At 37.4% G+C, this 22,458-nt stretch overlaps 1 protein-coding gene across 5 annotated transcripts in view; it reads right to left on the bottom strand.

The window, feature by feature from the left end:
* Nucleotides 1–22,458, bottom strand: part of SPATS2L (spermatogenesis associated serine rich 2 like) — a 228,001-nt gene that overhangs the window by 82,266 nt on the left and 123,277 nt on the right. For all 5 annotated transcript variants that reach the window (XM_072612818.1, XM_072612820.1, XM_072612816.1 and 2 more), the window contains one exon: nt 20,310–20,363. In XM_072612818.1, coding sequence (XP_072468919.1) covers nt 20,310–20,348 — 39 coding nt within the window. In that variant the 5' untranslated portion in view covers nt 20,349–20,363. The remainder of the gene's footprint in view (nt 1–20,309; nt 20,364–22,458) is intronic.

Genomic DNA, 22,458 nt, shown 5'->3' with positions numbered 1-22,458 from the left:
ATTAAAACCCAGGTGACAAATCAGACTTAACCTTTTCACTGCAGGAACTCAGATTTAATAGGAAGAATGTACTGCCTACTTGCACAAAGTAATGAAAAAGCAGTTTTCAGAGAATCACAGAACAATGCAGACATAGTATAACTCAGTTTCAGCAGTTGACAAATTCTTTCAAGATGTTCTCATGAATAAAACAGAAATATGGAGGCTAGAATGTGTCATTATGTGAATTTAAACTTGGATGAATGAATAGACCCAAAGAATAGTCATTAATGGCTCAGTCATCTTGAAGTAGGAACCTCAAGATAAGGTGCCTTAGAGGATTTTCTTTGTCCTGTTCTCTTGAAGGTTGTTGCTGTGTTTCGTTTTTCTTTTTCTTTTAAATCAATGACTTGGATGATTATCTAGACACCATCCTTATAAAGTCTGCAGGTAGCATGAACTTGGGTAAGGTAATGAATATGTTAAATGAAAGAATTGGGACCCCCAAAGATCATTAAGTTAGGATGACAGACAATCTAATAAGATGAAGATCAACTTCTATAGCATAGAATGGGGAAAGTATGGCTGGACAACAGTTTATGTAAAAAAGACCCAGGTAATACAGTGGACTGGGAGCTTAACAGCAACCAATGTTATAATAAGGTCACTGAAAAAGTTTGCATTAATGGAAGCACAGCAGGAAGAAAGAGAAATAAATCAACTAGCATTTTTTAAAGTATCTGTGCTAGGCACTAGAGATACAAGGACAAAAGTCCTTGCCCTCAAAGAGATGATATCCTTCTTTTGGTGGGTTTGGAGAGGTTTATGGGGGAGAAAGGTAGGATATACACAACATGCACACAGAGAAGTAAATACTACTTGTGTGCATATCTATATGAAGAAAAATGTGTGTACATGCTAAAATATTGAGCTATTTACAGATTCCTTAAAAGCTTCGGCAGTTGTTCCTCTAATATTATCTACACATTAATGAAGGCAATCTTCCTCTGAATCTTTTTGGGGAAGAAAATGCTCTTTGTAGTCCAATACTCTTGCACCAAGGATAATACTATTTAATTGCCTTTTAGTCACCAAGTCACAATTAGTCACAATTGCCTTGATAGTCACCAAGAGATGATGAAGGACTGAACTAGGATGGTGGCCATGGTTAGGGAGAGAGGCTACAGATGCAGCGTATGTCAGGGAGATAGAAGTGACAAGATTGGACAACTGATGTGGGGAGGGGGTGAGTGGGAAGGAAGTGGTAAGGATGATTCCCTGGTTGTATACACATACACACACACACAAACACACCCCTATATGTGTCACCTACTATCTACACACACACAAAATAAATACAAAGTGGTTTTTTATGGGGCACTAATGACTGACAAGGCTGGGGTACCTGTCACCTCAAGGTCACACGTGGTCCTCCAGATCTAAATCCAAACTTCAGTTTCTGTGAAGGAGGACCCCAAGAACCTAGAGGGCCACATGCTGCCTTGAGGCTTCAGGTTCCCCACCCATGGACTAGGACCATCAGGAAATGGCTCTTGAAGAAGGTAGCACTTGAGCTAATTTCTGAAAGGATCTAAGAAGTAGAAGAGAAAAGGGAGAACATTCCAGGCATTGGAAACAGCCTGTACAAAAGCACAGATATGGGACAATAAATGTCAGGCAGGGAGAATGGAAAACAAGTCAGTTTTACTAGAATATAGATATAAAATATGTAAGGGGGACCAATGTATAATCTACCTAGAAAGATAGGCTGGATCCGGACACCAAAGGGCTGTTAATGCCAAACAGGGTTTGTATCGAAGCTTCTTCAGCAAAACTATGCTTTAAGAATATCATTCTGGTAGCTGGATGAGTGATGGATTAGAAGGGGTAACAGCTGGATATAAGAACATTAATTAGGAGGCTATTTCAATAGTCACCAAGAGATGACGAAGGCCTGAAGTAGGGTGGGGGCCATGGTTATGGAGAGAGGCTACAGAAGCAACCTATGTCAGGAAGATGGTATTGACAAGATTGGACAACTGATGTGGGGAGGACATGAGTGGGAAGTGTTGAGGATGATTCCCTGGTTGTGAACCTTGATGACTGGAAGAACCTTGGTGTCCTTGACAGAAATAGGGAAGTTAAGAGAAATAGGAGAAATTAAATCAATAGTTAAGGAGAAATAATGATGACTTCACTTTTGTACTTGTGGGGTTTGAGATATCTATGAGACATCCAGGTGGACATGTCCAGTAGCTATAGTTCAGGAGTATGATGAAGTCTGGGTTTGTAGGCTTAAGAGTCTTGTCCACAGATATTACATTTGAACCATGGGAGCTGAGAAGTATAGAAGAAAAGAACACCCATGATTGAACTGAGGGGCAGGAAGACATAAGATGAGGATCCCACAAAGAAAGGTGACAGCCTTATTATATATACTCTTCCCTAGTCAATTTAATGCAATAAACATTTATTAAGTGGTTGCTACATGCCAGATATTACTCTGCTTGGTATTGGCCAGACTACATCCTGACAACTGTGTTCAATTCTGCATTCCACATTTCAGGAAAGCTATTGACAAACTGGAGCGTTTCCAGAGAAAAGCAACCAGGCAACCAGGAGGGGAGAGAACTGGAACCATGCCATATAAGGATTGGCTGAAGGAAATGTCACAGTGTTGTTTAGTCTGGAGAAGAAAAAGCTTGAAAGTTGGGGATCAGGGAGTCAGGAATGAATGATGCAAGTATCTGAGGGTCTGTCATGTGGAAAAAAGGATTAGACTTGTTTTGCCTGGCTGCAAAGGACACCCGAAACACAGTGGGTAGACATTGTAGGGTGGCAAATTTGAACTCAATATAAGGAAAAAAATTCCTAATAGAGTATGTTTTTAAGAGAGTAGACACAGAATGCTATTAGATCAAGTACAAAAGGAGAGAGTACAAGAATACATACAGCTACTTGAGTATGGCCTGTGGAGTACAAAAATTAAAAAGACATATCCCTATATTCGATTAAAAGTTTTTGTGCAGAGACTGCCATGATAAAAGCTTTGCTTCAGGAAAATTAATCTCACACTGGGATGTAGAATAGATTGTAGTGGGAAAAACACTACAGGCTGGGAGAGGACCAATAGGTCAGACTAGAAATAATGAGGGCCTGAATGGAGTACAAGAAACAATGAGGAGGTATAATTTACATGAGTCAGTAAGTGACTGAAGGGTAGGGGCAAAGGGAAAGAAGAAATCAAAGATGGGTCCAAGGTTTTAAACCTAGGTATCTGGGAGAATGGCGATGCCACCAATAACATAAAGAAATACTGAACAAAAGTTAAAGGGTTGAACAGAACATATCATTAGAAACCACCTCATCCATAAATCAAGGACACTTTGGTATGGTTGTTCAAATAGATATGAATCCGTCTAGTTGTACCAAAGTCAGTAAGTGTGGCAGAACCACTGGACTGGGAATGAAAATGACCTGGCTTCAAGTCCCAGCTCCATTACTAACCACGTGATTCCATATTGTGGCTGTGCAGTTGTTTCAATTGTGTCTACTCTTTCTGACTCTATTTGGAGCTTTCTATTTTATAAATGAGTCTGTATTTTACAACAATATTTCCCTTAGCTCCCTATCTTTTTGCGTGGGAAGAAGGGAGAGCTTCCTGGTAGAGATATTTTCTAGGTCTTTTTGGTTCCTTTATTGTAGCAACTGATTCGTATTGGTTAAACTTCCTTCAGAAATTGTTATTGTTTAGTCGTTTTTCAGTTGTATCTGAGTCTTCTTGACCCCATTAAGGGGTTTTCTTGGCAAAAGTACTGAAGTGGTTTGCCCTTTCTTTCTCCAGCTCACTTGACAGATAAGGAAACCGAGGCAAACAGGGTTAAGTGACTTCCCCAGGGTCCCACAGCTAGTAAATGTCTGAGGACGGATTTGATCTTGGGAAGATGAGTCTTCCTGACTCCGGGCCTGACCTCTATCCACTACAGCCACCTAGCTGCCAATGTGACTTGATCTTGTGTCATTGTCTTATTGATCCTACTTATAGTTAACTGATTTTGTCCTGTAACTGCCTAAATCATGATTATCTGTCTCTGAACTTAGTTCCCAATTCAGCCGGTCTACAAAAGGATAAGTTTAGAAATCCAGTTCTCTTGCTAATCACTATTCTGTTCTTGCCTCAAGAAATTCTGCTAGCCTTGGAAGATGCAATAACTTGCCCCAACAGAGTCGTGCCTAATATCTCTGTACCACCAACCCATCCTGCAAGGATGCCTGCTTTGCTATCCAAAGAAATATGGACCATTATCTTGTAGATAGACTTAAACGATGAACACTTCTTAGTAACAGGAGAGAAGGAAGGGAATTGTCCCAAGTTGCCAGTCCCAACTTCCAACCAATCATAACATTCCCCATGCCTCAGCTATGTAACCAATTAGATTACCCTCAACACCATGATGTCACCTACCTCGTTGTGTTCTTTGTTCTGTGCTAACCAAACCTATAAAAGGGGAGTTTACCTTTTGCTTGAGATCTTTGGCTAGAATTTGAGGCAGCCATTGACCCATCTTATTCTCAGGATTCATGCCCTCTGTACTCAGAGAAGCATGCCTCAGTTCACCTTTTTGTTAAATTTCACTTATGACACCATACAAATCATTTCACCTTTAAGCACCTCAGCTTTCTATCTACATATGAGAAGAAATTTGTAAAAAAAAAAAAAAAAAAAAAAAGAAGAAGAAGAAGAATACTTGTACTGTCTACAAGTTGTTTTTAACAAAAGCATTTTTGAAATGATGAGGTTTTTCTTTTATTTTTAAAGTCAACCTACAGCAGGAAGTTTTAGCCTGGGATCTGTGAACTTAAAAAAATGAACAAATTAGGGAATTCTGTTTCAGTATAGTTGCAATCCTATATATTTCATATGTTTAAAAACATCTTCTGAAAAAGGATCCATAGGTTTAACCCAGTTGCCAAAGTGATCCATTGCACAAAAAAAGGTTAAGAACCCCTGAACCAGAGCCATATTTTGCCATCAGACTCTCAAATGTTTGAAACAGAAGGATAGTATAGTGGCAAGAATTCTGTACCTGGAGTCATGAGAGACCTAGGTTTGCATCCTAGCTAAGACACTTACTGCTTTCTTGACTCTGCATGTCATTTAATTGCACTAAGACTCAGTTTCCCTATCCTTAAAATTGGGTATAATGCTTGCAATAACTTTTTGTGCAGTGTCGTTTGAAGAAAATGCTCTGTAAAATTAAAGTGCAATGTAAATACAAGTTGTTATTATTACCAAAGTACTATATAGAGGTGAGCTATTTTTATCCAACCCCATGTCTCCATCTTGCCCATAAAGCTATGATAAGATTTTTCTATGATTTTCACTGAAATTTCAAGAAAAAAAGCAATCCAGTCTAAGCCAGTTAACTTTAAATAAAGGTAGTCCTTTTATCAGCCTATAAACTACTCTTAAATATGTCAAGTAATTCAACATTTTGTGGGACAGTCAATTTTGTAGAAGTGGTTATCATAATACTAAATGAAAACTGACAGTATGTTTTAGAAATAACTTCTTTAATGGACCTAGAAATAAGATTAAATTCTTGACTTGCTGCAGCATTTGACATGATAAAACAGACTTTCTCTGTTAAAACGATTAATAAAATTCTACAAGGCTACTTCAGTCTTTTAAATTAGCTCATAAGTATTTTCTCATATCTAAAAACCTTGACCTTTAAATGCTCACCTGTCGCATCTATTGTAATCTTCAAATGCTTGACATTAGTGGTATATGCATTTTTAATCTGTAGTGAGACAAATACTTGGAAAAATAGGACTTAGGCACTTCAAAGATTCATGATTTTGACAATGCAGGCAGCTTGTCTACAGGTGCAAATACATCTCTTACCATGACTGGACAGTTTCCATATGGGGAAAAAGACAAAGTCACCAACCTCCTGATGATGAGCTGGGCTAGTTCTCAGAGGGCACACTCCCAGCTGCCCTATGTATTCAGTTTTTTCATCTTGGTGAGACTTGCCTTAGCTTGTGCTTCCCTGGCACACTTCTGAAGAACCCAAGGTCACCTCCATGTTACACTGAGGCATCATAGGAGAATTTTATGTGGAGAAAAAGTCCTTCTAGACAATTTTAATTGTTACACCTGCATATTTTCCATAACTGTACCTGCTTTCTCACCCATGATTTCCCAGAATGACTAGTTGGACATGCACATAATTTCAAGCCAGCGCGAAACTTTAAGACCATTAAACATTTTTTTTTTTGAAGTTTGTTTTCAGGCAATGGGTACAATCATCCTCAAAGGCATGGATGTATATGAAGGTAAATATTCTGAGCTATAACTACTTGCTTCAATAATTTTCTCTGGTGAATTTTGATATTTGGTTTAATCTGAGGTACTTTTCAGAAGGATTTTTTTTGGTGTCTTAATTTGAACAGAAAAGTAGGATAGATCTTTGCTCTAGCTCCAATTTAGAATCTTAGACAATGTAGGCTTAGTTGGTTCACCCCATCTATACCTGGAGAGAAGATAAGGGGGCAAGGCTCTTGGGTCAGCTTGTATATAAGTCTTGACTTGTCACCTAAGTGCTCTTACCTTTGAAGCAGTGGATAAAGCAAGCACCTGCTTCCTGATTTCCATCCAGAAGCTGTCAGATTGTTGCATATTGCCTTCTCATACTGTGTCCTACAGTCTAACAGATCAACTTGTTTTCTCAAGATTTCATCACTCCCAAATGTACAAAAATATATATAGAAGCTTTCTTTTTCATAGTAGCAAAAAACACTTGAAACTAATGGGGTACTCATCTATTTGGGGAATCATTAAATAAATTATGGTACATGAACATGATGGGATGTTACAATAAAAGAAATGATGAAACGGATGATTTCAGAAAAAAAGGAAGACTTATATGAATTGATGCAACATGAACTAATGAAGTGAGCAGCACCAGGGTAACAGTTTATAGAATAAATAACCTTATGAAGAAAAAACAAATTTGTAGAACTCTGATGAATACAATGACACCACGATTCCAGATGACTGAAGGTGAAGTTCCTAACCTCCTGACAGAGAGGTGATGGGCCCAAAATATACAATGAGGCATCTACTTATGAACATGACCAACTGACAAACTATAATTGGTTTGTATACACATATTTGTTATGTGGGTTTTCTTTCTTCTACTTTCAATAGTATTTTTCCAATTATATATAAAGACAATTTTTAGCATTCATTTTTTTTACAGAATTTTGAGTTTGGAATTTTTCTTCTTGTCTCCGTCCCCTCCCCTCTTCCTAAAATGGTAAGCAATTTGATATAGGTTATATATATGCAGTCACAGAAAACATATTTCCAAATTAATCATAGTTGTGAAAGAAGAAACATACCAAAAGGGGGTAAGTTTTTTTTTCTCTTTTTTGTTTAATTGTAGGAAGAGGTATTTACTGGGAATACAGGGATGAATCTTTACGGCTTTCTGTCTTATTATAATTAGTCAGCTGACAAATACTTATTTATTAAAAACCTACTACGTCTAAGAACTGCACTAAGTACTGGGGATACAAGGAAAGGCAAGAAATAAGCCCTGCTCTCAAGGAGCTCACAGTCTGATATGGAAGAAACATGTGATCAACTGTACAAACATGATATAAGCAGAATAAAGAAGAGATAATAGACAGAGGGAAGGCACTAGTACTAAGAAAGATTGGAAAAAATGTCTTGTAGAAGACTGGGGTTTTAGCTTGGACTTGAAGAAATCTAGGGAAGCCAGAAGATAAAGATGAGGAAGTAGAGAATTCCAAACATGAAGGATAGACAATGAAAATGCTTAGACTCTAGAAATAGAGCGTCTTATGTCAAGAACAGTAAGGAATCCAGTGTTTCTAGATTACAAAGTACCTGGGGAAGAAGTGAAGTGTGAGAAAGCTATGAAGGGGTGTGTGAATGTGTGTGGGGAACAGATTGTGAAAGGTTTTGAATGTCGAACAGGAGATTTTTATATATGATTCTAGAAGTTGCAGGAAGCCACTGGAATTTACTGAATAGGAAGATAGCATGGTCAAACTTGCTCTTTAGGAAGGTCAATTTAACAGCTGAGTCAAAGGAGAACGGAGTTGAGAGGCTGGTAGACCAACCAAAAGGTTATTGTAATAGTTCAGGTATGAGATGACAAGGGTCTGCACCAGAGTGATGGCAGAGTCAGTGGAGAAAAAGGAGCATTACAAAGATAAGACTGGCAGGACTTGGCAATAAATTGGGCATAGTGGGGTGGAGAGTGTGTGTGTGAGAGAGTGAGAAGTTCTGGGAACTGGAAAGATGATGGTGGTCTTGACAGTAGTAGGAAAATATGGAAGAGAGAAGAGTTTGGGAGGAAAGACAGCAAATTCTGTTTTGGACATGTGTTTAAGATGTCCATGAGACATTCAATTTGAAATGCCCAATAGGAAGTTGGATATGTGATACTAGAGGTCAGGAGAGAGGTTCTAAGTAGATCTGGAAATCATCAACATAGAGATGATCACTGAATCCATGATGAGATCACCAAATAAGATAGTATAAAGGAAGCAAAGAAAAAGACCCAGAGCAGAGCCTTGGGAGATACCCACAATTAACCAGTATTACCTAGATGAAGATGAACAGAAAGAATGGTCATCCACTAGACTTCTTTGATAAAGGTTCTATAAAGTTGGGTCATTATTAGATTTGAACTTTAAATAAGTAAAATTAAATGAAATGCCAAATTGCGTTAAAGCTGACTCTTCCTCCAGTGTGGTACAGAGGTAAGAAGGTAACATTCTAAAAAAATGTGAAAATCATATTTAGTTTTGAAAAAGGTCAGGGAAAAACTGACTTGGTTTAAGTAATGATTTGGGTACAAACAAAAATCTGTTTGACTAGACCCCAAAAGTAAAATTTTATAAAAAGTCAAACCATTTCACCAAGTGTACTGTGGCACAACCTATGTCTTCATTTGTGCATAGAATTACATAATAGTGCCGTATCTGACACTGTAGTTACATGGCTTTTTTTTTAAAAAATGGATATTATTATTATCACTCATTACCTAGAATCTTGACTCTTCTACTTATTACCTGTGACCTTGCTAAGCCACTTAGTATCTCTGGGTCTCAGTATTTTCTTCCATAAGGGAAGGGTTTGGAACACATGATCTCCAAGGTTCTGTCCAGCTCAATGCTATTCTCCCATGAACCTATGGACTTTTTTTTGCTCTTTGTCCTCCATCAGGATCCTGAAGTGCTTTATCCTTAACAGGAAGAATGGAACACCTGAAAAATACTGTATAATAGGGAAACACAGACTTATCTAAAAGAGAGCTTAAAGATCCAATTATCCAATTCTTTCCTACTAGAGATCAAAGAAACCAAGGCCCAGAGAGCTTATTTTTTTGGCCTGTTCAGGACTGCACAGCTAGGCCAAAGTTGGGACCAGTACCAAGATCTCATGACTCTCAGTCTAGTTTTCCTGATGAACTAATTTGTTTATATCCTCCATATATGTATGAGACATTCTCCTTCATACATGTGACTTGCAACAGTTGTTTAAGAAAATGGAGTCTCTGAATATTCTTATTCTCCCAGGAACGTTCTACAAAGTCCACATTCTTGATGGCTCATTTTCCTTTGAGGTCAGACTCTGACAGTCAGAATTGCCAAGTTTTTAGAAGCCTCAGAAGAAGATGGGAAAAATGGGGCCGAATTGCAGTAAGATGCAAGCATCTGGACAGCACATGGGACAAATAATATATAAACCAAGCGCAAATAGGAATTCAGAGTAAAGGGATATCAACGGAAGTTGCCCTTTTATTTTTTAGCATTAAAAACATGAATGATTTGCTTCAGGGGACCATTTATTTACCTATACATCTATTTATTTAATTTACAATTTAGTGGATGTGAAACATTTACTGAAATGGATGTGGAATACTTGTAATTTCTGAGTGACAACACTTTCTGCTTTCATATCGATTTCTTCCCATTCTTCCCATGAAGTGAAGACAATCAGAGAGCCTCTGACGCCCAATCAAACAACTTGAAAGAAAAGTTGGAACTTGTAGCAAGTTTCTTTTTTTCTACCCGAAACTGGTTTTGACATTTCCATTTGTTCATTTATTTCCTTAAGACTCTTCCTCAAATCTCTGCTGGTTGCCAAGCAACAACACCAGCAGCAGTCTATGCATAAGCATTAGGCACTAACTGCTGTCAGTGTTTCTCTCTTTTCTGATAAAAGGCAAAGAAAATTTAATGACTATTTCCTAAGAGAGGGTGATAATGATGAATAAAAAATATTTCTGGAGGGAAATTTGGAAGCTTGTTTTTTCTATCTGAACCAGGGTATGTGTTAATTTTACTTAAACATACCTGAAGATGACACATGAAGGTTATTCATAGAAAGTGTATGTACTTTGGTCATTAGAAAACAACTGCACATGATCTTGACAGCTGCTTTAAATCCAAATATTTAATTAATTAATCCATCTCTGGTGATACTGTGGCACAATTAGAACACAAGTCCCCCAAATAAAGAATTGGTATCACATTCTGTGAATCAGCATTTCTATTTTTTTGTCCGTAGGTCATAGCATCTAGCTTGTAAATCTGATCATTCATCTACTTCTCATAGCTTTTGCTACATTTACCTTGTTATAAGTAAATCCAATGAAATAGTTTTTCAAGATATATTTTTAAAATGCTTTCATTTTGATTTGGTATTAAGCCTCTTAAGTTTACCCAAGGACTCTAAACAGATACAAGGCATTTTCTGCTCTCACAATTTGTACTCTATTTAGTAATTTTGCTAAATATAGCTTAAAATGTTACAGAAAATAATAATCATAAATTATGTTATTACTCATAAAATCAAATGTATGCCATCCTACTGTGTTATACTGTATAATAATTATAGTAACAGGCAGGTAAGGTGGTGTGTTGGGGGCCACTACGTGGTACAATGGGGAGAACACTGGACCCAGAGTCAGGAAGATCTTAATTCAATTCTGGTCTCAAACACTTACTAGCTGTGTGACCCTGGACAAGTCACTTAACCCCTATTTTCCTTAGTTCCTTGTCTACAAAATGGGGACATATTGGAAAAGGAAATGGCAAACTACTCCAGTATCTTTCCCAAGAAAACTCCATGGAGAAACTCCATGGGATGGGATCATGTAGAGCTGGATATCACTGAATGACTGATCAACAATAAGGTAATGCATTATATAGAGCGCTGGGCCTGGAGTCAAGAAAACCTGCATTCAAATCCACGCCTTAGACACCTACTATGTCTAAGCTGTGTGACCCTGGGCAAGTCACTTAACTTCTGTCTGCCTCAGTTTCATCATCTGCAAAATGAGAATGGTAAAAACACCTACCTCCTAAAGTCACTATGAGAATCAAATGAGGTCAATGTAAAGCACTTAGCATAAGGCCTGGCACACAGTAAGGGCTATGTAAATGTTAAATATTAACAATTGTGATTAATAAGCTTCTATTAAAAGTAGTACACATTAGCTGCCTTCACTTCCTCACTACCCTCTTAGTCTTTAAGCCCCCGAAATCTGGCTTTCATACCCATCTTTCTCCTGAAACAAGGCCAGCTCTTACTTGCCAAGTACAAAGCCTGTTTCTTGATTATTTCATTCGTTCTGAGCTTCTACAGCACTGCTCTTCTGTTTCTAAACCTTTCTGTCTGATTGTTACTTTTTCATCTCTTTTGCTAGTTCAGCTTTCTTTTCTCATTCCCAAAGTCTAGTTGGCCCCCGAAGCTCTGTCCTTAGTTTTCTTTTTTCATTTTCATTTCTCTATTTTCTCCCTAGCTAATGTTATCCATTCACATCAACCACTTCAGTGATTAATTTTGCGCCAATGACCCCCAAGTATATAGATCCAGACCCAATCTCTCTCCTGAGTTTCATTCTTGAATTCCAAGAATTCTACTGGTTCTTCATTTGGCTCTCCTACCAGCATCTCAAATCAATACCCCTCAATGACAGAATGGACATACTTCCAAAATTGACCATTGTTATCTGTGTCAACTATCCTTGAAATCTCAGGTTCATCTTTGAGCCATTCTCCTTTGTTCATCATATCTGATCAGTTTCAAAATCCTGTTGATTGTAAAATGTTAACTCCACACAGGATTCACCTCCCTCTTCTCCACCCCATGCAAAACCGCTACTGATCTAATCTATGCTTTCATTGCCTGTAACCTAGATGACTGCATTAAACTCATAATTGGTTGTTCTCCTTGTCTCCCCCTTTCCCATTTCATAACTCAACTGCTAAAAATGATCATTTTAACGCACAGGTATAAATCTGTCATTTTCCAGCTCAAAAATCTTCAGTGCCTCCCTTCTTGCAAATAGAATAAAACACAAACTTTTTAGGCTTCAATTAAGGGCTTCCACGATACTCACTGTGAAACAGGGATAATATTAGCACTTACCTCCCAGAATTGTTTTGAGATCAAACAAGATAATATTGGCAAAGTGCTTTGCAAACCTCAAAGCACTACATAAACGTTAGCTAGTACTATTATCCCGTTTGATTAAATGACAACCCTATCCAAGGTGGGCGCTATTATTATCCCCATTTCATAAATGGGGCGACAGGCTGAATTAAGTGACTTGCTCAAGATCAACTCAGCCACAGCAGACACTTCTCTAGACTTACTGCACAATCTTTTCTCCTGTGCAGACTCTATATTCCTACCAAGCTAGCCTGCTACTCTTGCCCTCTTCTGACTCCATGCATTGGCATGCAAGGTACTGGAATTATGATTTTCAGATTTTGAAGAGAGACCATGGAGACCCTCTAACCTGTATCTGAAAAATGATCACCTCCAAGATATGCCTGACAAGAGGTCATCCAGCCTTTCAAGTACAGGAGAACCCACCACCTCTCAAGGCAGCTTTTGGAGAGCTCGAATTTTCAGGAAAATTTTTTACTTTAATTCAACCTAAACTGGACTCTTTGCCATTCCCATCTATTGTTTTAGTTCTGCCTTCTGGGATGAACAAGTATATTCCCTCATCACACGGCAGTTCTTCAAATACTTCAAGTCTGTCATGTGCCCACTACAGTAATTTCAGGTGTGAGTCCTTGAAAATGTTTCAGTAATAGCATGAAAGTTTTAAAAGGCAGGTCCATTTTTACATTCATTTAGTATAGACTCTTCACATTGTCATGCATCCAGTCTTCTGTTATTCTGGCTTGGAGGAATGGGCATCAGACTGAAGACAGAAGACTTAGGTTAAAATCCTTAGTGCTCTCTCTCTCTCTCTCTCTCTCTCACACACACACACATGCACACACATGCGCGCGTGCGCACACACACACACAACTTGTCTGATTTGGGATTCTCTGACCTTTAGCCTCCTCATATGTAGCAGGGGCATACTAGGTAGCCAGGTGGCTCATTGGAGAGAACACTAGACCTGGAGTCTGGAAGGTCTGAATTTGAATCCTGCTTCAGACACTTACTAGCCATGCGATCTTGAACAAGTTCCTCGCTGTGTCCCCATTTGTAAAATAGCACTCACATCACAGGTTGTGGTAAAGATCAAATTAGATTATTACAATGCTATTTATATTATTTATTTATTTATTTATTTTAGTATTCATATGATATTATAATATTTGCAAAGTATTCTACAAATATCATTTCATTTGATGTTGACAACAACCCTATGAAATAGGTGCTATCATCCCCATTTTGCAAATGGGGAAACTGAGGCAGACAAAGGCTAAGTGACTTGCCCAGGGTTACACCACTAAGTTACGAGGCCACGTCTGAACACAGGTCTTTCTCACTGCAGGTCCAGTGTTCTGTCTACTGCATCACACAGCAGCTGCTAATAATACACGGAAAGTGTTCCACAAGCATTAAAGGGTCATATAACTCTTGGCTATTGATGACACCTGCATCAGCTACCTTGCAGCTGATGATCAGGATCAAATGAGATCATGAATGTAAAGTTATCTGGAACCATGAAATACTATATACATGCCAGTGATTATTGTTATATTATTATTGGTATTTTGACTTTTACCTAAACATATACATTTAAATTCTGGGTTCCTCCACTACTAAAATGTTAAAAAAAAAAAAAAGATGCTGTCTCTTTTATATTGGAAATATATAGATTTCCATTAGAGAAGACTTCCTTTCGTTTCTCCTCCCAAAGCAGGGTTTGTTTTAAGAAAAATATGCACCTATTCTCAACTCCTGGCCCTATCTAGTTTTCATATTAATAATTTATAGCCCTACTATGTTCCATTATGGGGAAGATTATAATAATGTTTATGAAAATGTTTTGTCGGGTCTTTTGTATTTATCTGGATTTGTATTCACATATGCTTTTTGTTTTGACTTTTCAAAACAATCGAGAACTACCTTTAAAATGGTGCTTTTCTCTATTTAGATTTGTCTTCAACCAGAACCATCAATGTCATTTTCTTCGTAAATTCAGAGCAAGTTTCATAAGATGAGCTCAATACAGCAGCATAAAAAGTAAACCTCAAACCCACTTGTAAAAAGAAACTGAGTTGCTGATAGAGACCCAGAGACTATGGGACACCAGCCAGTACGTGGAGACTGCAGGACAGAGCAAGGCTGGGTCCTATTTCAACTAATTATTCTTGATAACTAGGTACTAATATTAATTGCATTTGTGGTTTAGAGAATAAAAGTCCTGTTGGGGCCTCTCAATTTGGGGGCCTGGGCATGGTTCTGTCCCCCCATTTCTCCTATCAGTTGAAGAGCACAGAATATTCTAGAACAGGGGTTCTTACCCTGGGATCCACACATTGGAAAATTTTTTTGATATTTGATATTTATGTTTCAACATATGTTTTCTTCATGATCTTATGTATTTTATGTATTTTAAAGCATTTAATTATGTATTTTTAAAGCATTTAAAAATATAATTCTGAGGATTCCATAGGCTTTACCAACTGACACAACACATTAAGTATCCCTGCTCTAGTAATCATAATGTCTAATAATAACTAGTTCATGTTAATAACAGCTTAAAATAAAGCTCTTTGAGATTTGTAAAGGGCTTTATAAATATTATTTTATATTTACCTTTAGTGGAACAAAGAATACTTGATTTGGAGTCAGCAAGTCTGAACTGGAATCTTACCTCTACAACATACCACCTTGCCCAAGTCACAATGACCTTCTAGTGTACTCAATTAACTCATTTGTAAAAAGAGTGGGTCAAAAAGATGATCTAAGGTCCCTTTGACCTGTAAATTCTATGATCCTATGAATATTCCTAAAAAATCACAATACTTACTCTAATTTTTCAGCCAGTAATAAATAACCCTTCTGGTTTCCAGCATGTCACTTTTTAGAAAGTTATTTAGAGAAAATTTGTGGAAATAAAGCATGTGCTAAATATAAGATCCCAGTTTAGAACAGATATATTATTATGCTCTCCCCTCCTAAGCGGTACTTGGAGACATTCTCAACACATTTGAGATGTTCGTGATTGGTAACACAAAGATTCAATGTTTAAAGACTACCTGGCAAAGAAAGATAACTTTTTTCTACAAAACTATATGTTCTGCTGAAACTTGAGTAGTTTTCTTTACTTAGAAAAAACTGAAAGCTTTCTTTCCTTAAGAAAAATCAAGTGATATTTCTATACCTATATTTCACTTTTCTGAAGTAGGCTCATAGATCTGGAGCTTCAAGGAACCTTTGAGGCCATCTAATCTAAACTGTTGATTTTACAGATAAAGAAACTAAATCCCAGGGATGTTAAGTTTGGATTAGGACTTGCCCAAGATCACACAGCATGTTAACTCAGGTCTTTTGACATCAAAGCTACTGCTCTTCCCATCACGCCATTTTGCTTCCTATTTGGTGAAGACATCAATGGACAGTAAAGTTTAAAGGATGAAATGATTCTGATATCAATCACAGCAAGAAAGCTAATTTAAATCTTTATGTTTCTAATCAGGAAAACACAAATTTAATCAAAAAACTAGTTGATCTGCTCAACAGGTAATGGTAAATGGAAATATCAGATGTGTTAATAACTGAACTTTAAATCATGAGGTATCTGTTTAGACAAAAACTGCTTGAGAACAGAAATGGAATCATATCCATAGCACCTGATATTGTATAATTCATACATTACAGAATTGGTGTATTAGTTGAAACTGAAGTGATGGGTGTGATCATCATTATCACAGGCAAGAAGGATTTTTAAGGACTTAATTGTTCACAGTATTTGCTAGGTATCATTATAAGTAATGCACCTCATTCCCTATGATCTTAAAATTCTATATATAAAGGAAAATTACTACATTATTATCAATTATCAGAGCTTAAATGTCATTTCTACATGGGTTAGAAGGAGGTACAAGTCAGTCATAAAAATATTTATAGAAACTAAAAACTAAAGAAGACAATTTACTCAAGAAAAACAATGTAAAATTTTAAGTCATCAGAGTTTCTCCATTATTTCTTTACAGTATTCTCTTACCAAGTTAAGAAATCTAGTAATCTCCTGGCATAATAAAAATACATAATTCACTAAATGGATTAGAGGGATACCCATCATTTGGATTCATAATACTTACTATTATAACATTCATTCTCTTTCATAATAATGCTGTTTTTTTCATGAGTTATCCAAAGTACAATGATAAAAACACTATCATATATGAATACATTTGCTGATAATATATGGGAAAATTTAGCCATAAATGACTAATACGTATTCCTTTAACACTGGTTAGGGATGTAGTAGTAGTAGTAGCAACAGCAGCAGCAACAAAAGTAGTAGTAGTAGTAGTAGTAGTAGTAGTAGTAGTAGTAGTAGTAGCAGCAGCAGCAGCAGTAGTAGTGGTAGTAGTAGTAATAGTAACTTCTCTTTATATTAGATTTTAAAGTTTATAAGATACTACAGACACTGTCTCTTTTGAGTCTCAGACAAAACCCAGTGAGGTAAATATTATTATTATACTGTTCCGTAAGATAAGAACTGATGTCTTCTTGACTCCAAGATCAGCACACTATCCACTGAACTATACCATACACTACACTGTGTTTTGAAGAAGGGTAAATATATTACTCCTATTTCCAAAGGAAGGAAGCAGGAGGAACTGGTCAAACATAGATGAGTGAACACGATTTTCAAGTCTGGAAAAATTCTAAAACATATTACTAAAGGAATGATTTGTGAACATTTCAACAGGTAAGTACTGAAAACTAAAAGCCAGCATAACCACATCAAGTATGGGCCATGCTAGACTAATCTTATTACTTTTTATGATAGGGTACCTAGACCAGTAGGCCAAAGGAATGCTGCAAATATAATAATACTACATTTCAGCAAAGAATTTTAAAAACTCCCATGCTATCCTTGTGGAAAAGTGGAGTGATGAGGACTAGATGACAAAGTAGCTAGGAGATTTTAGAAGTAGTTGAATTACTGGACGCCAATAATAATACATAATGAGAAGTAGAAATGAACCCAGAAGGAGGTTTCTAGTGGAGAGTCCCAGGGATGTGCATTTGTCTCTTTTCTATTTAACATTTTAACACAGAATTGCTAGAAGGCATAGGAGGCATGCTTATCAAATCTGCAGATGACATAAAGCTAGGAAGACTAGTTGGCACTTTGGAAGACAGACAGGATCCAAATAGATCTTGACTAGAAAATCTACTTTCTGCTCAAATCCTACCTCAGACACTTACCAGTTTTAAGTCATTCTGGGAAAGTCATTTAACCTCACTTTTGCTTGATTTTCTCATCTGTAAAATGGGGGCAATAACAGCACCTACTTGATAGAGTTGTTGTGAGGATCAAATGAGACCTTTATATGTAGAGTGGTTTGTAAACCTTAAAACAATCATCATCATCTTCATCATTGCCTTTATCTTTGTCATCACTCTCAACTAGGATCAATGGAAAACTCCCTACTGGGGTTTAAAAAAATCAATTTCACATGACCAAAACTGTGACTAAGATAATAGTTCCCATGAAAAAGATCTGGGTCTTTTAGTAGTATGCCAACTCAACGTCATAAACATAGCATGTGTGTGTTCATCCACCGTTGCCGAAGAAGACCATGCCATTAGAGAAATAATGACATGACTTGCACTTGACTTTGTTCTGAGTGAGGGAGGGCTGTGCAGGTCACCAGCCTCACTTCTCCTCCAGAGCCATCTGAATCCAGTGACCAGATATTCCTCAGGATGACTGGAGATGACCCAGGATGAGGCAATTGGGGTGAAGTGACTTGCCCAAGGTCACACAGCTAGTGAGTGTCAAGTGTCTGAGGTGAGATTTGAACTCAGGTCTTCTTGACTCCTGCACTAGTGCTCTATCCACTGCACCACCCAGCTGTCTCTAGTAGCTAAAGGGATAATGCTATCTGAGACTGCAGTGAAAATGGCTTAGCATCCAGAATATAAGGGAGGTAAGGAACAAACATTTATTAAGTATCTATGATGTACCAGGAAATGTGCCAAATGCTTTACAAAATATCGTCTCATTTGATCCTCACAACAACCTTGTGAGGTAGGCATCATTATCATCCCCATTTTATAGTCAAAGAAACTGAGGTTGATATAGGTTAAGTTACTTGCCCAGGTTCACACAGCTAATAAGTGTCTAAGCTTGGATTTGAACTCAAACATTCCTGATTCTAAGCCCAACACAGAGAGAACTGTGTAAAAGTGCAATGACAAGCTGGAGCACATCCAAGAAAGTATGGTCAGAGAATGGGATCTAACCTGGAGCTCATTGTTTGGATGGTGGAAATAAGAATGTTTGGTTTGGAGATAAGATTAGGGGATGGCAGACTAGCATTCTTCAGGAGTTTTCAGGGTCATCATATGGAAGAGGTATTAGATTTGTTTTGCTTGGACCTAGAAGGCAAGCTGAAGTTGCAGAGATGGACACTGGTATTAGAAAAAAAAACTTTTTCCTAATATTTTTGAGGAATCCCAAAGTGAAATGGACTGTCTCAGAATGTAGTGGGGTCCTCACTTGGGATCTTCAAGTAAAGGGTAGATGAGGACTTGTTGGGAATGTTTGCTATTTGGGTGATTCTTGTTCTGGTGCAGGTTGGACCAGATGGACTCTGGGTTCCCTATCACTTCTAAGAATCCACGATGATAAGATCAGATCTAGGTGGTATGGCCTCGTGTGTAATAAAGACCAAAAGAACATACTGTACTGGCAAGAAATGCTAGAAAGATTCAGAAAAAGGAGAGGTTATTGTGGGTTGGAGTACCGGGGAAAGGCTTTACCACAAAAGATAAGATCTCATGTAGGTTTTAAAGGTGATAGAATTAAAAATTAGAAGTAAGGAGGTATTAGTGGAAGAAACAAAGTATGTACATAGAGTATATAGTCATAAAAATAATTTTTCACAAGGCTTAGGGTCAAAAAGGTCTCATTCACTGAGGGAGATTCTTTTGATTACATTTAATTTATTTAACATCATTAAATGTAATAATGTAAATTATTTGAATTTGACTACATTTCCCAAAAAGTTATGCATGAACATATGACATGGCACCAATATCTTTTGCATATCATGTTGGGTAAGAAGGTTCTGCCATCTGAGAAAACTAAGTTGCACAGGTGTAGCTTTGCTGGTGCACTGGATATGGCCACATCCCATTCTGGGGCATTTGGGGGCTCTAGTCCACTTAAAATGCTCAGCACTCAGCTGGAATTTCCTTCCTAGAATACTCTGCCAGTTTATTATTTTTATGTTCACTCTGACTTCTGGGCCCCCTAATACATAATTTCTGGTTATCTCTCTGACTGACCATTCCTTGGTAGGTTTCTCATTTTCTTAGACCAAACTATACATAAAGGCTTCAGGCTGCAGGACATCAATCTGCTTGCAGGAAACAATAGGCAAGAGTGGAAATGAAGAATTTTGCGTCTTTCTCAACACTTGGCATTTGTGGGAGCTACAGGAATTTGGAAACTGGGGTAAAAAGCACTTCATGAATGTTGAAGGAAATAAAATATTTCTATTTTTTCCCCATACCACGGAGTAATGAAAGAAGTGCTAGACATGGATTCAGAAAAACATGAGTTCAAGTCCTGCCTCTGACTTGGGAAAATCATTGGCTTTCAGTTTTCTCAACCTACATGCACACTCATTCACATACATGCATTCATACACACATATGCACGCATGTGAATACGTATACACATATATGTATGTGTACATGTTGATATACATATTATTAATGGATACAGATATCCATGCAATATCTCTGAAATATAGATATCATTACTTCATCTTACCTTTTCCTTGATATTCACATGAGTATTGAGTTCAGCCATTTTTCTTAGTAAGACCTGTGAAGAAGAAAATAGAAGATTAACTTTACAATTCAAATGTTAACTTCTCCATGTTATTCTTGTATTTTTCCCACACCATAGTATGTAATTCCCTTCTGTTTAAGGCATAAATATTTCTTAATTTTTTTAAATTGAAAAAATATTTCAAAGCTAAAACTTTACTTCAGATACGCTCTATAAACACGTTGTGGTAACTCTTGTAGACAATTTAATGACTTTTATTCAGATTGTATGGAAATAAAACTAACAAAGACAGACAGATATAGATTCAAAATATATTTCTTCATATTCTATACATAAAAGAGTGGGAGTTAGAGGGAAATGAGGATGGAACTAAGATTGTATACATTTTTACTGGCTCAAAAATAAATTATTTTCATGTGTCATTATGAAAATATTTTTATTAAGTATCTAATTCATCCAATAACCATTTTGTGTGTACAAGCATTACAGGAAAAGGTGGCCCCTGACCTCAAGGCACCACTCTAGTTACAGTGCTAGTGCTAGGATTTGAATAGCAAATACCAAGTAAAAGCCAGGTAAACAAAAAAGTTTCCTACACAGGATGCTCTTCTCCAAACCTGCTTCTTGAAATTACCCCCACTGAAAGGTCTAGGTCACATTTCTTTTACTGTCAGGAGTAGGGTTCCACTCTCCCTCTGCCCAATTACCAAGATTCTCCGGCCCTGCTATCTTTATCAGGTAAGGATGCCTCTTTGGTTATTACAGAATCAATCAATCAATCAATGAACATGATATGTAGCAAGGCTCTGTCTATATCCCGAAGAATGAATTTCTTTGATTGAGTCAAGTAGGAAAAAGAAGAGTGATCAGCAAAGCACACAAACTAGCCAGTCTACAGGAACATTATAGAGTAAACAATTTTAGCAGTTCCCTAGCCAAGAGGGGTCCAACCCAGCGGTGGAAGATTTAATCTTGAGACCTGAGGATTCTAGTTTCAGTCAAACCCCTAAGAAGAAGTTGCCCTTGGGAGGTGAGAAGGCAGGAGTAGAGTTTCACACTATTTATCCCCTCCCTTCTACAGACTATGTTACTGGAGAGGAGACGACAGTAGGAAATGACATTCCTAAATGGGAGGAAACATGGGAACAGACAGATATAGGAGGACAGCCACCCAAGAGAGGAAGCAGCTTCAGGGAGTATGACTCTCATGGCAGGGACAATGTTGGATATGGAACCTCAGAGCCTAGCAGAACTTTATGAGGACTCTACAAAGGGAAGTATTTCATTGCCATCTGTGGTTGCTCCATGTGTGCCTTTCCATCACACTTTAATTTGAGGCTACTTTCCAGGGACTGCGTGTGTACGTGCAAAAGAAGAGAATGCTCCAGACTTTTTGGCAGGATTTTTTGTGCCTACTGTTCTTTCTGTACCATTTTATTAAGTACCTTTGTTAAGAGCAAATTAAGACGGTTGGCTGTTAGTCAATAGAAAGTATACAAGTTGGGGATCATGCACAACACCACTAGAAATCTCAGTTCCTCAGGGTTACCTCTAGAATTCCGAATACACAGTAATGCTAGTACCCAGGCGGGCCCACTGATCAAATGGGAATTAGGGAAACAGCACCTGGGGAATACTGCCTGAATATTTAATTTAAATTTGTCATAGCTATGGAAAATCACTGCTAAGTTTTCAATGTCTTTGAGCTCCTCTAAGCAAAGGATAAAAGGCTTAAAATGGAGAAGTAGGAGTTATAATGCAGAGGAAAGATAATACTTTAATCAAACAACAATTAAGTAACGGCTATTGATACTCATTCTTGTAATTTTCTGTAAGTTTTTGCTATATATAGTTTTCTTGGGGAGAATTAAAACACACTTTAAGCAATGGGTAAATACCCTCAGTTTCCTCCCAAGAGGTCATAGTTAGAATATGATTTCAAATCCAGTTTTGGTGCTCCTAGGTTGAAAGACCTGCAAAATGCAACTTTAATTCTGATACTACTCAATAAACTCTTTCCAAAACAAGAGTTTAAAGAGGAATTCTACTTCATAATGTTATCTACATGCTAAGTTAGTTTGCAGACAGTCTAAAAGCATTGTGGGTTTTTTTAAACATCTTTTTTCTT

Source organism: Notamacropus eugenii, chromosome 5 (genome assembly GCF_028372415.1).
Source record: "Notamacropus eugenii isolate mMacEug1 chromosome 5, mMacEug1.pri_v2, whole genome shotgun sequence".
NCBI lineage: Eukaryota > Metazoa > Chordata > Mammalia > Diprotodontia > Macropodidae > Notamacropus > Notamacropus eugenii.
Note: the sequence above shows the minus strand (reverse complement) of the source record. Positions and strands in the feature narration are given on the sequence as shown.